Raw genomic sequence first — 15,934 nt, forward strand, 5'->3', positions numbered from 1 at the left:
GTGTGACATTGGACAAATTGCCTGACGTCTCTGTGCTGCGGTTTCTACATCTTTAAAGAGAAGATGACAGCACTTTATCAAGCTGCTGTAGGACTAAGGGAGTCCTGAAAGGAGTCTCCAGCCCATAGCAAGTTTCTGTACATGTTTCTGGTTTTAAGTAGTTTGATGTCTTAACCCTTAAATTCAGAGAAGAAAGTGAGTATGAAAAAAAGATTAAGAGAATATACTTGCAGTTTGCTTAATGCAATTAAGGACACATTTTTATGAAGTCTCTATAAAGAAGTTATGAAGGTATGTACATAGTGAAATCTCCCTTTTTCCTTTAACTGTAGAAAAACCTAAGAAAGTGTCATGAGTTTTAATAGCATTGAATTAATTGATGACTTGGTTAGTTAAAAAAAACAATAATAGTCTATTTTAAACTCTCTTTTATTTTTTTCATTCCTGATGTTAAACACCTTCCCCCAGTAAAAACCAGTCTTGGATTCCAACGGGGACTGGCAAAATCACTGACCTGACTGACATGGGAAGGGAGGGGAAGGGCAAGCTCGTGGGCTGGGCGGGCCAGGAGCTCTGGTTGGTGCTTCACGTCCGCTAGTCTGACTATAAGTCACCTCTTCTCTTCCTGCTTTGGCAGCTCGGGCTTCCCCAAGGCTGATAAGCATCCAGGTTTTTGCCCTAACATATCTGCTTTCCAAGAAAAAAATAACCCTCTATCTTGGTGAAGGTATTTTTTCTGGCATAATGCCTTCTCTTTCCAATTCTGATGAGTTGATTTTTTTTGTGAATGGAAGAAAGGTAAGTTTATGATATGATTAATATGAATTTTCATATGTCAGAGATGAAAACCAAGCTGATTTTCTTTCACTGATACTGTTTCTTATTTACTTAAACTCTTTTTCTGTCTTTTTCAAGTCATATGTAGTAGTATGAACTTGACCATGGGTTGTTAGTTTAGGGTTTACTGTGAAATTATTAAAGCTTGGGAGTGTTAGTTTGCTCTTTTCTTTTGGAATCAATAAGGTACTCTCATTTTTATTTGTTAAATTACAATGGTAGTGAAGTCTGACCCAGGCATTAAAAACTATGTCATCCTCCCATTACACGGATGTTAGCTCTGCTTGAGTTTAGCAATGCTATTTTATTTTATTTTTTTACTTTGGAGGCTTGTGTTTTATTCATGGGCTATCAGCCTCCCTCCTGCCCACCTGGGGCAGGAAGGAGGAGTGGGGGAAGGGAGGGCAACTGGGCCAGGAGGGGGCCGACTGCCGCTGCCCTTTGTAGATGTCCTTCAGAGTGGTGGTGATGCTGCACATGTCCAGCTCGATTTTCTGGGCCCAGTTCTGCACATCCCAGATTTCCTTGAGTGCCCGGTTGAAGTTCTCCACCATCCCGATCCACTGACCTGTCTGCTCGGCAGACTGGGCAGCCTGAATCTGTAGGCTCTTCACCTTGTGGTCCAGCTTCCTCTGGCTCCTGTTGGCCTGGGCCACACCCGCATTGAGGTGATCCACCGAAACTTCTGCCAAGTGGGTGGCTGGAGTGATGGCCTCTAGCCTCTCCTGCTGCAGCTTTTTGCGTTCATTCTGCTTGGCCTGGTGTTCTTTCAGCAGGTGGGACAGCATGGTCATGGTGGGCTGGGGGTAGGGCACATCCGGCCCCCTCCCAACAACACTGTTTTAATAGAAGGAGTATATGACATTGAGGATAATAATAGCAAAGGAGGATTTTATTTTGCCCTAATAAATACTTCCAGGCTGATCCATGAACCTTGAGGCTAAAGCGTCCTGGCCTGCTACTTTGGGCCTGGAGCAATATCGTGAATGAAGACAATAAATCAAGTGCAGTGTTGAACCGGCAATTAGAATGGTTGAGAAACATTGACCTGGAATGTTGCCTCAGGAACATCGATGTCTTTATAGCACAGAATAGTGTCAGCAGGCTGTGCCCCCTCAGTGTAGGGGCACACAGGAGGAAGGGAAAGTGGTCCTGGCTTGCAGGCCACCACTCCTGACCCCCATCTTGCTTCCACCTTGGAAATAATATCCGTAGCCACACAGGTAAGGTGTTAAAGCGGTCTAGGTGTAATGCTTTGCTTCTGCGATGACATTTCGCTCAGCCTGCTCTGCACACTGAGATTCCGAGAGGGGAGCACTGAGCTCATCTCTGGCTGAGTGAATCTTCTGAGGACTCAAAAGGAGACTTGAAAATAGGAAGCAGTTATGAAAATAATGTGGTTTGTTACTTTTTCTGGGGTCATCAAAAACACTTTTGGTGGAATAAGGTCCTGTGTCTCTAGACTCAGTGTTGCGCCCCTTACTGATGGGTTTCGTTCCAATTCTCCTCTCTAATCTTGCCCGACTGTACCCAGCAGAGATGCTGCCTGAGTCAGGGATGACAGATGACTTTCGATCTATTGAGAGTAGCAGCCTGGAGCACCCCGTGACAGGCAGAGGGGCGATTCCTGTTCCCTTAAGCTCTTCCTTCACCCAGGCACCTCCGTTTCAGTGGGCAAGGGGAGCTGGTGGGGACAGAAGAGGCTCCCTCATGACATACTCTCCCACAACTCCTTTAGAGAATCTTCTCTGGCTAAGCTTTTTCATGACTTCATGTGGCTGAGTTATCTTGAGTCAGTTTTGGAATCTGTTTCCCCATCTGGATCCTTTCCAAGTAACTCTAAGGAAAAAATAATCCAGAGTTGACAGTTGTCACATATACGAGAAAGTTCAGAGACATTGAAACAGCCTTCCATTATTTCTCCAGAATTCTAGTTCCAGTGTTAGAAAAGGCTTCTTTTGTTGTTTTTGGTCCTTGTGAAGCCAACACCTTTCAAAAACAAGCCCCCAAAACAACAGATAGGATTGCCATAACATGCTGGTATTATCTTCCTAAAATCTCTTCTTATTTCACAATGTAGGTCATAGAGAAGAATGCTGATCCTGAAGTAAATCTACTATTCTACTTGAGGAAAATCCGTATCCTTTTATTTTACTGTAATTAATCTGGCTTTGGTGGTAAAAAGAAAACATGCTAAGACTTCTAAAGGAAGTCATTCTTCCTTTTGTATTTGCTCTAGATAAATAACCTTGTGTTCAATTTGTGCAGTCTAGTTGGGGTTCAGAGAATGCATTTAAAAGTGACAGATATGTGCTATATTCGTTGTATTTTTTGCCTGGGCAAAACCAAAATGATCATCCAGTGAACTGTGAGTGTGCTAACTTTGGAAATAACTTTTTGACTTTTGACCCCCATGGTCACCTTGATGATGGTTTTATATTCAGCAGTGTGAATGTGAAAATGTCGAGCCAGGAACTTCCCCAGTGGTCCAGTGATTAAGACTTCCATGTGTGGGGTCGTGGGTTCAATCCCTGGTTGGGGAATTAAAACCCAACATGGCAGGCCAACCAAAAGATTAAATATGTCCAGCTACTTGCTCAAGGGTACATCCCACTGACAAAGACAATATGTGTACCCTCCCACAAGGGCATTTCATTGACTTGTCATCTATGCCTTTTGATAATCCTTATCAGAGAAAACAAAGTTTTATAAGCATATTTCAAAATCCCTTCGTATAACTAATGCACTCCAGCTCTTCACTTTTGATCTGGACCCTTTTTCGCATCTCTCTCCTCCTGTACCTTCAGTAAATATTCAAAAAGAATTTCTTGGGCTTGAGTGTAACTGTAAAAGCACAAGAGAGTGACCGTGGCAGTGGTTACACAGATCTATGAGATACAATTGCATAGAGCTGAGTATACCACACAGTAGGAGAGCATGCATAAGCGGTAAAATCTGAAGAAACTCTAGCCTCTGGTTATCTGTTTTTGGTATGATTCCTATGTCAGTTTCCCGGTTTTGGTATTACACTGTAGTTCTGTGGAATGTCAGCATTGGGGGAAACTAGGGAACAGGTCCATAGGGCAGTCTGTACTATTTTTGCAACTTCTAATGAGACTACAATTGTTTCAAAATAATTTGGAGATTTTGAGGGGGAGTTTCCTGGCGTCTGGTGGTTAGGATTCTGGGATTTCACTGACATAACCTGGGTTCAGTCCCTTGTCATGGAACTGAGATCCTGCAAGCCACATGGCCAAAAGATAAATCAACAAATAATAAGTGAAAAATAAGTATACTTATTCAGTGTCTACTAAGAACCAGGCACTGTATTAAGCTCTGAGGAATCGGTGGTATGCCAGACAATCCTCTCTCCAGAATCTTCGTTTCCTTCTGCTTCTGGCTCTTGGCCTCCCAACATGCACATCTAAAAACATGAAGCATGACTTCCTTTCTCCCTGACCTTTCCTCGCCAGACTTATCTAATAACTGTGTGTACCTAATGTCTCATTTCTCTGCTGACTCCATCTCTCACTATTTAACATTTCAATCTGGTTTCCTACCCCCATTATTCTACTACTCTAGCCAGTACTGCCCCCCAGCGTCCCCGTTGCACTCACTATTCAGGGAATTGGGATTACAGTTGAAACAGAACAAAAAAACCCAAACAGGCCAAATCCTTCCTCCTTGGTTTTGCCACCTCCCACTTACCCAGCGTTAAAATCTGTGTTAGTCAGCATACCCTATCACTTCTCTTTTCTTACCTTTCTACATCTGTGCCACACTTTACCATGCTTTCTCTAGACTCCCAAAGTGAAGAAACTCTATATTAGGAACAAGCTGAAAATTCATGGGCTCCCAGGTAAGCAAGGCTGCTAGAGCCCCAGACAGAATCAGCCCCAGCCTCCCATTTCCCTAGTGGCTCACACAGTAAAGAGTCTGCTTGCAGTGCAGGAGAACTGGGTTTGATCCCTGGGTCGGGAAAATCCCCTGGAGAAGGAAATGGCAACTCACCTATGCACCCTACGCAGCCCAGACCTGCTGGGGTGCAACCTCTCCTTCCACATGACAGATCCTGGCCTGCTGTTAAGCAATCTGACCTGTAAAAACAAGATCCTGCACCAGCAAGAGGTGATGTCCCACAGCTACACAGATTAAAGAGGATGTGTCATTAGGGAGGTGCTTTAATGCAACTGTGAGATCCTGGCTCCAGGATAAAACTGGAGAAACGGGATGGGTCAGGCCTCCTAAACGCTTGTCCTCATTTTCCCTCACTCTTCACATACCCAGCCCTATCACTTCTTGCAGTTCTCGAAACAACTCTTCATTCAGTAGATGAATTTTACCAAGCACCACGTGTGCAGAAGTAAGCTAGAAGACACAGCCTCTGCCCTCAATCTAGTGAATGAAGAGACAGACAGCGGGTGTGATGAGTGCCGTGTTGCAGGAACATGGACAGGGCACTCCCACCCGGCTTGAGGAAGGAAGGGAAAGAGAAGGGTTGTAGGAGTTGCTGGGAAAGGGGAATTCTTGGGGAAAAGGGTATTCTTGGCGGTGGTGTGTGGGGGATGGGGGTGGTGCAGAGGCAAGAGAATATATTGCTTTAGAGGAACTGAAAGCAGTTTATTCCAATGGATGTAAAGCTTTTGGGGGTGGGGGTGGGAGGGTATAGCAAGAGATTAATGAGGAGTGAGATCCTTGAGGCAAAGAGTCAAGTTTGGCATGCAAGACACACTCACTCACTGATGAATGACCAGAGGTCAGTGGAAATTCCAGGGTCAACTGCACACGCTGGCCATGAGCATTTAGTCTCAGGTATATGCCCATAGTGCTGTGTATCTTGGGGCCCTGAGAAAGCTCTTTCCTTAAAGGACCGAAAAATAAACTTCTGATATATTATTTTTTGTATTTGACTTATGTAGGGTTGTCAGCTTTAGCATATAGAAATATAGTATGCCCAGGTAAATTTGAATTTGAATGCATGGGACATACTTACACTAAAATATAACTCATTTTTTATCTGAAATTCAGATTTAACTGGGTGTCCTGTATTTTGTCTGGTCACCCTGCCTAGCGAAGAGCTTTAGGATGAGTCAACAGAACATGGAGGAAACTGCCTGAATCAGGTACTTCTGGTGGGACTGGAGGAAGGAGGCATCAAACTACTTGCCTAGTAACCAGAGGGCAAAGCAGCTGGTTGAATCAACCTTTCACTTTTCACTCAAGGCAATGTTAAAACAAGAAGCAGAGAGCTTCTTTAAGGTCTGACATAGTGAACAGTCAAAATTTGACTCTTCTTTGAGTCAGACGGCTCCTGGATTCCTTTGCTTGAAAATGTCAGGTCACCAAAGGCAAACAGAAGGGGTTTCTCTGACTTTTCCCTTCAGGTCAATGGTACACTCTCACTAAGGCATCACCCACGTGACTCTGCCTGAAGAAAGCAAGCTTGGCTTGCCTGAGTGGGCTCAGATGAGGGAACAGAGGAAGCGGGGTGCCACTCCCTCTGAACCTCTGCAGAGAATCTCAGCTTCCCACTCTGCGGTGTCCTGACCTGTTATTACCTCGTCATGGGTAGCAATTCCTAAGATGAAATTATTCTCAGCCTCCACCCAAGCCAATTATAATCTGCACCCACCATGAAATCTTTCTTAAACCTCACCCAGAGAGGTCCCAAGCAAATTCTAGTAGACTCTAATAGCACCTGAAGCAAAGGGATTACATACATTATTTGCTCTTTCTTTGTGGAAACATGCCAGTGTCTTACAGGGAAGAGGTACACAGAGTTTGTTGATATTACTGGTTCAGGAACCAAGTTATCAATTCATATTCTCTAATCTTGTAATCCTATAAGAAAATAAAAACATTACATTGCTGAACCAGGAAAAGTTAAGCTTCCTGGTGGGGGGTTCTAAGTTTTACATCTGCACCACCTCCCAGCACCTCCACAGCAATAACATAACACGAATGAAGAATCCATTGTCCCCAACTCTGAATTCAACAGGCTTTTCCCTGTTCATGTGGATGCAGACTCTGATCTAACTGGCATGAGGCTCTTTGTAGTCTTCATGGCGTCCCACTCAGTGTGAATATCCAGAGGACTCACTTTAGAAGCATGAGCTTTTGATTACAAGGTGCTGCCCTTGCCCCACTGGAGAGCTACCATACTGTCTTTCTAAAATCCAGAAAATGCCGCATTCACAAATGCCTCAGGGATTTCAGATAAAGCCCTGTGATGTGGGTGTGTAGGGATATCTTCTCACCTTTCATCAATTAGCTCACTTATGTGCAAAAAGTGGAACAGCTCTTTTAAGCAGGAAATCTTAGGAGACTCCAGAAAACCACTCACTTGTTACGAGTATCTGAGGAAGAAAAGTATAGAAAGCAAAGGAGCCTGGGTCCCTCTTTTCCTTGACCCCCTTCCTTCCAGTCCACCTCACTGGCACCAAATACGGCTGTGGGAGTGGAGGCTGCGGTGCCTGCACTGTCATGGTGTCCCGATACGACCCGAAGACCAAGAAGATCCAGTATCCTTTGCATTGGCCCAAGTACTTCTGGAAAGAATGCAGAACCTCCACTTCCTGCCCCTGTGTCCCCCTCCTCTCTCCAGGTGTCCACTGCACTCACATGGCCTCTGGACCTGCTCTCCTGTGACTTCCCATGCTCCAGATCTTTCCTATGGACTTTCTTCCCATCAGGGTATATCTGTCCTGCGTTCCAGTCTCTCGGGGCCACTCTGTCTTGCTGTACAGATATTTGCTTTGCTTTTGAGCAGATCTCAGACTGAGGGCCAGGGAAAAATGGGTTTACACACAAAGAAGTGATGTCTTGTCCTGGCAGAAGGTTTAGGTTAACATACACTAGAAGAGTTATTCCCCTGAAGGGCTGAGTGAGACCTCCCATCGTGCTATGTGACTGAGCCAACGTCACCTTGACCTAAAATGTAAATTTGCTCACAGATTGCATGTGGTAGGAGAGTTATCAAGCATGATTTCAAAGTTTTTTGTCTTAAGTCTCTGGGTTATGCTGTTAACAAATTAGGAAGAGGAGAAGCAAAGGAAAGGAAAGGGGTGAGTTTAGTTTTGGATGAATCGCATTGCGATTACTATGGGACATGCAAGAAGGATTGCCCACAGGTATCTACACAGACAGGTCTATTACTCAGAGGAGAGGTCTCATCTGGAGCTAGTTTATTGGAAATTATCGACATAGATACTAACAATGACAATAGAAATAGCTAATGTTTATTGAATGCTAGGCACTGTTCAAAATAGTTTACTTCATGTTATCATATTTGGCCCCCAAAACAATTTTGAGATAGTCTCGACTGTCACTCATATTGAAAAAAGAGGAAGTGGAGGCAAACAGGGTTAACTAACTTGTCAAGGTTATGAGGGCCTATTAGTGGTAAAAGCAAGTTTTCAACCCTGGTCATTTAGAATGTAGTGGGAATCCCAGGAGAGCTTCCAAGTTCAGGACACTGCAGAACAAGAGACAGGGAGATGGGCAAAGACACCCTCCAAAGGAGACCATGAGGGAGTAGCCAGGGATGAAGGAGGAGCATCCAGAAGAGAAAGTTCCAAGGTGGTAGAAGTGCAATAGTATGAAACACCAGGACACGGCTCAGAGCCATTAGATTGCTCCCAGAGCACCGTCAGCAGACTTGTGGGGCTGGAAGATGAGGTACAGATACGCAGGAGTGGCTGGAGGGCCAGGAAGGCATGGATAGCTTTTGAAGAAACGTGACTAAGAGGGGGAGAAAGATGGGCTGGAGAGAGACATTAGCCTGGGGATTTATTTTTAGCCCAAAAAAACACTTAAACTTCTAATTTAGAGGAATGAGACCCTAGAAAGGAAGAGGTTAGAAAGGCAATTGATAATGAAGCAAGTCCTTGGGAAGACAAGAATAGAAGGGATTCAGGGCACAGGGGAGGAGGAAGGGTGGGGTGTCCTCACCCTCCAGGCCTGGACTCGGGGTGAGGCTGACTGCAGCTAGAGATGAGTAGGGGTGGGCTGGGCAGTGAGAGGAGAATATGCCTCTATTTCCTGGATGAGGCATAAGGCTAAGACAAGAAAGCAACAAGCCCTGGAAAAGTTGAGAGAAAAGGAAGAGGGAGATAACATTAAGAGAAAGTAAACTTAATGGAGGAGGGCAGCTGGAGAACAATAACAACAAAAAAAAAATGCACAGTAACCCAAGGTTCACTCTTGCTCTGTACACCAAGCACTCTTCCGAGAGACTAAACTGAATTAATGAAGCCTAGACCCCATTCCCAACCAGTGAGATGAGACTCTGATGTAACCACATCTGCTGTGTCAATAATACAGACTCTAGTGTGAGAGGGATGGTCAAGACAGGGGCATGAACCCATGGCTTATATACTTGCCCATGCATTGGGATCAGCTGAGGAGCTTTGAAAAAGTGATGGAGTGATTACATCCCAAAGATTCTGGTTTAATTGCTAGCCTTGGACTTCCCCGGCAGTCCAGTGGTTAAGACTCTGTGCTTCCAATGTAGGGGATCCAGGTTCGATCCCTAGCCAGGGAACTAAGATCCCACACACTGTGTGGCATGACCAAAAACTAATAATAATAATTAGGCTAGCATACAACCAGAGTTTTTGTATTTTTAGAAACTTCCACAGCTGAGAATCACTGGGGTAAATTATCCCATGATGGTTTACATGAGTCAATATATCATTTTATGAAGAGAAAAAGCCTTTTTTCTCTGAATAAGAAAAATAAACGAGAATGAGGGTCTCTTGGAGGTTCTACACAAAACTCATTTTTCTTTTTTTCCATTTCTCTCTACCATTCTACTCCAGCCATATGTTAAGTCCTTTCTTGAACACTTCCAAAAAGTTATGGTTTTTTATCTAGTGTTCTCTGTGTTCTCAGGGAAATATAGTCTCAAGACCCTTTCTAGAAATAACTCCCTGAATTATGGTACCCACTCCAGGTGATTCCAATGTGTTCTCTTTACAAAATCCCATCACAGCCATTATCCAGTTACAGCCTGCCTGGTGCCCATCTGCTCTCTGTATGGGGCTGCTGTCACCACTGTGGAAGGTGTAGGAAGCATTAAAACCAGGATTCACCCCGTGCAGGTAAGAGTACAATGTGGTGGGGACCCAGTGCTGGTATCGGCACCCTCCATAATCTAATGGACTCCAGTTAGGTCATCAATTTTGAGATTTTGTGTGTGTGTGCTTTTAAATTCTCATTTTGTGGGATTTAGTACTTCATAGCTAGGGATCTTTTCAGAGCTTGGTGTATAGGGACTTCCCTGGTGGGCCAGTGGTTAAGATTCTGTACTCTTCCGCTGCAGGGGATACAGGTTCCATCCCTGGTGGGGGAACTAAGATCCCCAAATAAAATGCCAAAAATAAAATTAAATTTAAAAAAAGAGAAAGATTTGTGTATAAACCAAGATTTCTTCATCTTCATAATTTTAATATATCTTAACTTCTCACTCTCATCTTGCCCTAAACTAAAACAAGGACAAGCCCAGTCTGATAAAAGAAGAAAATGAGATAGGAAACTAGAAGTTTATAGAAGACACTACTTGTCTACCACATTTCAAAATTACTAAACTGTGAATAAGAAGCTAACCTTGTTTACAAATACTCCTGAAATGTCTCATGAGAAGCTGAACACCATGACGAAGTATTTATTGATACTAATGTTCAGAGGACTTTTTAAAAGAAACTGCAATATTACTTTTATGTGCTATTGAACAAGAGTTTCTTCGGAGGTTAAGTTTTAAAAGCAGGGTGTAGAAAGAAAATTATGGATTGCTATAATCTCCTTGGAAATTTCTTCCCCTAGAAGGTTATGTTAGAACATGGAGGCTCAGAGCTTCCTCTGTTGATATGTTGCATTTATGAGCACTTTTGGTAGTGCTTGTCTTTCAACTGTAAACTTAATGACTTTTTGATCTTATTAAGCTCTTACTGCACACTTGGCTCACCATCTTAACAGTTATGGAAGCAACCAAATGCTGCAGCTTATCAGATTTCTTCCTCCCAAATTCTGACAATACGTGATAGTTCAGTAGTGTCCCGAACAGGCTTTTACTGGCATGTGAGAGTCGCTTCTCTTGTGTTGTTGGAAGAGGGTATTTGCTATGACCAGTGTGTTCTCTTGGCAAAACTCTATTAGCCTTTGCCCTGCTTCTTTCTGTACTCCAAGGCCAAATTTGCCTGTTACTCCAGGTGTTTCCTGACTTCCTACTTTTGCATTCCAGTCCCCTATAATGAAAAGGACATCTTTTTGGGGTGTTCTAAAAGGTCTTGTAGGTCCTCATAGAACAGTTCAACTTCAGCTTCTTCAGCATTACTGGTCAGGGCATAGACTTGGATTACTGCTGGGAAAGATCAAGAGCAGGAGGAGACGCCGACCACAGAGGATGAGATGGCTGGATGGCATCACCGACTCAATGGTCATAAGTTTGGGTAATCTCCAGGAGTTGGTGATGGACAGGGAGGCCTGGCGTGCTGAGGTTCATGGGGTCGCAAAGAGTCGGACACAGCTGAGTGACTAAACTGAACTGAACTGAGAGCCACTTGGTAAATGTTAGGGATTTTGTGAGCCAAGCTTTAAGCACAGCTGTTACTAAAAACTAAACTCTACAAACTTAAAAGCAGGTAAATGATATTAAAAACAAAGTTGATAAATAGTAACTTTTACTGTATCCCAATTATTTTACTACATTTTTCTATCACCTATGCTTTTGAGGCCATTTATGTCTATTGTAGCTACACAGTGGAAGTACCTTGTAAATATATCCACATTCAATGACATCACATCAGAAGTTTAACCTCAGCCTCCATGGAAATATTTATATTACCAAAAATAGTAGAAGCTACAAATAAGGACTGTCTTCCCAGAGATCCAGTTGTTAAATATTTACCAGCACATGTGCTGTGTCTGTCTGTATGACACGTCGGAAACAACTTGCCTTCTAGCAGTAAACCCAACACAACCATATTTTCCTCTGGCACTAGAACAATGTCTTTCCTTTCAGTTGAACAATAGATGAAGGATTTGGCTTCCATCTTAAGGGTCATGCTGTTGGAAAAATGTTTATTTAAAACCATTTGAATCACATTCAGGCCAGCGAACTGAGTATCCTCAACTCATTGAGAAAGACATGGGACGGAGACACACAGTGGGACCCACAGAGTCATGTTTCCCATCCGTTCATGGATTGGGTCTTTGTACAGAATGGACAAAGCAAATTGTCATTTCTCATTCTATTTCTATTTTGCACTCTTTTTTTATTGTTTTGTTGTATTTAAATGCATAAAGTTGAACTGCATAACTTAAGTATGTAAATGGCACAACACTTCTAAATTATACATCACAATTTTCAAAGCATGTATATGCTGTTGCTAAGTCACTTCAGTCATGTCCAACTCTGTGTGACCCTGTAGACAGCAGCCCACCAGGCTCCCCACTCCCTGGGATTCTCCAGACAAGAACACTGGAGTGGGTTGCCATCTCCTTCTCCAATGCGTGAAAGTGAGAAGTGAAAAGGAAGTCACTCAGTCGTGTCCAACTCTTAGCGACCCCATGGACTGCAGCCTACCAGGTTCCTCCATCCATGGGATTTTTCAGGCAAGAGTACCGGAGTGGGGTGCCATCGTATATAGATTGTCATTTAATCCATAAAACATTATAGAATATAAATGAAGAAGAAGATAAAATTTAGTTGCCAGAGACTGTTAAATGATTTGTGTATGCTCATTCACTTATTCTCAGTTATCTTGTGCCATAGATACCATTATTATTCTAATTTTAAAGATGGGAATAACTTGTGGACACAGGGTGGGAAGGAGAGGGTGGGATGAATTGAGAGAATATTATTGACATTATACACTACCATGTGTAAAATGGAGCTTCCTGGGTGGCTCAGCAGTAAAGAATCTGCCTGCAATGCAGGAGACACAGGTTCGGTCCTTGGGTCAGGAAGATCCCCTGGAAAAGGAAATGGCAGGCTCCTCTGTCCACGGGATTACAAAAGAGTTGGACATGATTTAGCAACTAAAAGGACAACAATGTGTGAAGTAAATAGCTAGTGGGGAGCTGCTGTATAACACGGGGAGCTCAGCTGGGTCTCTGTGGTGACCTGGAGTGATGGAATGTGTGGTGGGCTGGGAGAGAGGCTCAAGAGGGAAGGGACATATGTATACTGATTTACGTTCTTGCACAGCACAAACTGTCAATAACACAACATTGTAAGGCAGTACATTGTTGTTTAGCCACTAAGCTGTGTCTAACTCTTTTGCTACCCCATGGACTGCAGTGCCCCAGGCTCCTCTGGCCATGAGATTTCCCAGCCAGGGATACTGGAGTGAGTTGCCATTTCCTTCTCCAGGGAATCTTCCTGATCCAAGGATCAAAATGCATCTCCTGCATTGACAGGCAGATTCTTTACCACTGAGCCACCAAGGAAGCCCCCAAAGGAATTATACTTCAATTTTTTAAAAAAATTTCTTTTAAAAGGAAGTGAAAAAGATGAAGAAAGAAGTCAAATAAATCATCCAGGGACCTACAATTAATGAGTACAGGAAGGACCAAAACCCACATGAACATGACTTCAAAGCATTTTACTCGTTACTTAAACCATATTCTTATTTCACAGGTAAAGAAACCAGAGAGTCTGTGGAGTAAAGTGACTTAATACATGCCAATAGTATTTTCTTGAGTGGGTAGGGGGAAACATATGATTTCAAGAAATAGAAATATTCTTCCAGAATGACATTTTCCACTCTGCAGTTATTTCTAGAAAGTTAAATATATAAGCTTTGCTCCTATCTGGTATACAAGGGAGGGAAGTAAGAGGTTTAAAGTAGAAGTAATGTACCATTTTTCCCCCAGGAAAGACTTGCCAAGTGTCATGGGACACAGTGTGGTTTCTGCAGCCCAGGAATGATGATGTCCATCTACACACTGCTGAGGAACCACCCGGAGCCCACCCCTGAGCAGATAACCGAAGCTCTTGGAGGTGAGGCTTCTCAGCCCTCCGCAGGCAGGACTTCCAGAGGGAGGTGCCCAAGGAAGGAGGGAAGAAGGCCCCAGGTGGTGGAGAGAAGCTGTAGTGCAACTTTGGGGTTCCAGGCACCTGGTCAACAAGTAGCCCCATTAGCCCTCACCTTGACCTCAGTCCTCTCTAGGAAAGGCTGCCCTCATTGGCTAGCACTGGTGCCAAAAATTGGGGCAATATTGTTTCATTACAAACCTTTCTCCTTTAATGGAGCCTGTAGTCACTCTACAAAAGCATTCAAATCTGCTGTTTCTAACATTTTTAATACAATAGTTTCCAAATGTGGAAATCTGGGTAGTGTACAAGAATGAGATTTTTTGGTTTATTTTTAAATCAATCTGTTAAAATCATTCATTAACTCTACTTACTAAAATTAATTTTACAAAGAGAATAGATTTCAGAAATTTTACCTTTTTCTGTTCTGGTTGGGTTCATTACAAGATCGAGAAGCTCATAAATAGGAATTAGTTATCACAGATAAGCTTGGTGAGCAACTCGATCTCTTATGACAAAATAGCTATCAAATTTAAGTGAACAGACATGATTTACTACCCCAAAAAAGCATTTTATCAAATGTAGTTTCAATAAACATACTAGGTTCAAGGTAAGCAGTTACTAGTTCTTTGAAGAAAGCTGTGGAAGCAAACTTCTAAAGGTTATAAGAAAACTCTTTATCCCTTTCAGTAAACAAACCTACACAAAAACTCAGTTTTATGATGAAAAGATACATACTAAAACAAAGTAAAATTTCAACTTAAGTTGTATGGTATCTAGAATATAAACATTCACTAATATTTTCCCTTATCTCTCATCAACTTCTACATTCAACGTTTTTCAGTTTCTCAGTAAGTATTATAAGAATTTTGGCCAATGGTTTCAATTATAATTTTAACTAAACCTGAATAAATTTGAATAACAGATGATCTTCGTTTTATAAAATAACCTACACTAATGGGATATTTAGAGCTTTAAAAAGTAAAGGTCTTGTGATTTGCCTTACTTTTTGTATGTTTCTTTGAATATGCACAGACAGTCTTATAAACATGAATTATTTCCTCCCAGATTCTATGCCTATAACTCACTTAACCACCAGGAGATGGCATTGTCAAGTTTGGCTAAATTATAAAGATAACTTTATTCTAGGTGTAGATAACTCAAGAGTAATTTTGTTTCACACTTCATTTACTTGATCTCTTTCTAGAATTATAAATGCTAGGCACACTGATAACCTTTATGTTCATATTTTAAGAAAACTGATCAAATAAAAACTCAAAAGGAATGCAATTAGACATGACACATACCTTCTATAATGATCAGCTGATACAAATGACCACTTCATTTAATCTTGTTTTTTCTTCAAGACTAAGAAAAGAAAAATTTTGAATTTCCATATTTTTTCCCCTTAGAATCAGAAAATTTTCTGTAATGGGAGCTATTAGTTTCCCTTGGTGGGCTTTTACTAGCGCTTCTGATTATGTGGCAAACAAAACTAAAAGCTTTGATATAGCTCTCTCTAGCTTTTGGAGGAGGCAACGGCACCCCACTCTGGAAAATCCTATGGACGGAGGAGCCTGGTAGGCTGCAGTCCATGGGGTTGCTAAAGGTTGGGCACTACTGAGCGACTTCCCTTTCACTTTTCACTTTCATGAATTGGAGAAGGAAATGGCAACCCACTCCAGTGTTCTTACCTGGAGAATCCCAGGGACAGAGGAGCCTGGTGGGCTGCCGTCTATGGGGTCACACAGAGTCGGACATGACTGAAGTGACTTAGCAGCAGCAGCAGCAGCTTTTAATGCTTTCTCACTGTTTATCAATGAGAAATTGTCCTTTGACTCTTAAATAGTTCAATTTCATCCCTTATAGGTATGTTCTAGGTATTTCAACTCCTTTTTTCTATGCCAAAGAGAGGTTTGTAACTCACAAACTCCTGTATTCTTTCTTCTTAGCAAAAAGAAAGATAAAATATGGAATCTAAATCCATCCTTGTGCATGTAGTTTCTTTCTAAACAATTCCTGCTCAAATAAAAAAAGAAAAGTAAACCTATTATCCAGTTT

At 42.4% G+C, this 15,934-nt stretch overlaps 2 protein-coding genes across 2 annotated transcripts in view; one reads left to right on the top strand and one right to left on the bottom strand.

Moving 5' to 3' along the window:
- Positions 1-632: 632 nt before the first annotated feature.
- Positions 633-15,934, top strand: part of LOC101104808 (aldehyde oxidase 4-like) — a 68,032-nt gene continuing 52,730 nt past the window's right edge. Inside the window, exons 1-5 of the mRNA XM_004004811.5 lie at positions 633-798; positions 2,918-2,975; positions 7,262-7,358; positions 9,830-9,938; positions 13,714-13,840. Of these exons, the coding sequence (XP_004004860.3) occupies positions 745-798; positions 2,918-2,975; positions 7,262-7,358; positions 9,830-9,938; positions 13,714-13,840 (445 nt within the window). The 5' untranslated portion in view covers positions 633-744. The remainder of the gene's footprint in view (positions 799-2,917; positions 2,976-7,261; positions 7,359-9,829; positions 9,939-13,713; positions 13,841-15,934) is intronic.
- LOC121818829 (biogenesis of lysosome-related organelles complex 1 subunit 1-like) lies at positions 1,172-2,504 on the bottom strand. Its single transcript, XM_042244941.2, has one exon. The coding sequence runs from the start codon at positions 1,629-1,631 to the stop codon at positions 1,179-1,181; it is 453 nt and encodes a 150-aa protein (XP_042100875.1). The 5' UTR covers positions 1,632-2,504; the 3' UTR covers positions 1,172-1,178.

Source organism: Ovis aries, chromosome 2 (genome assembly GCF_016772045.2).
Source record: "Ovis aries strain OAR_USU_Benz2616 breed Rambouillet chromosome 2, ARS-UI_Ramb_v3.0, whole genome shotgun sequence".
In the NCBI taxonomy this organism is placed as follows: Eukaryota; Metazoa; Chordata; class Mammalia; order Artiodactyla; family Bovidae; genus Ovis; species Ovis aries.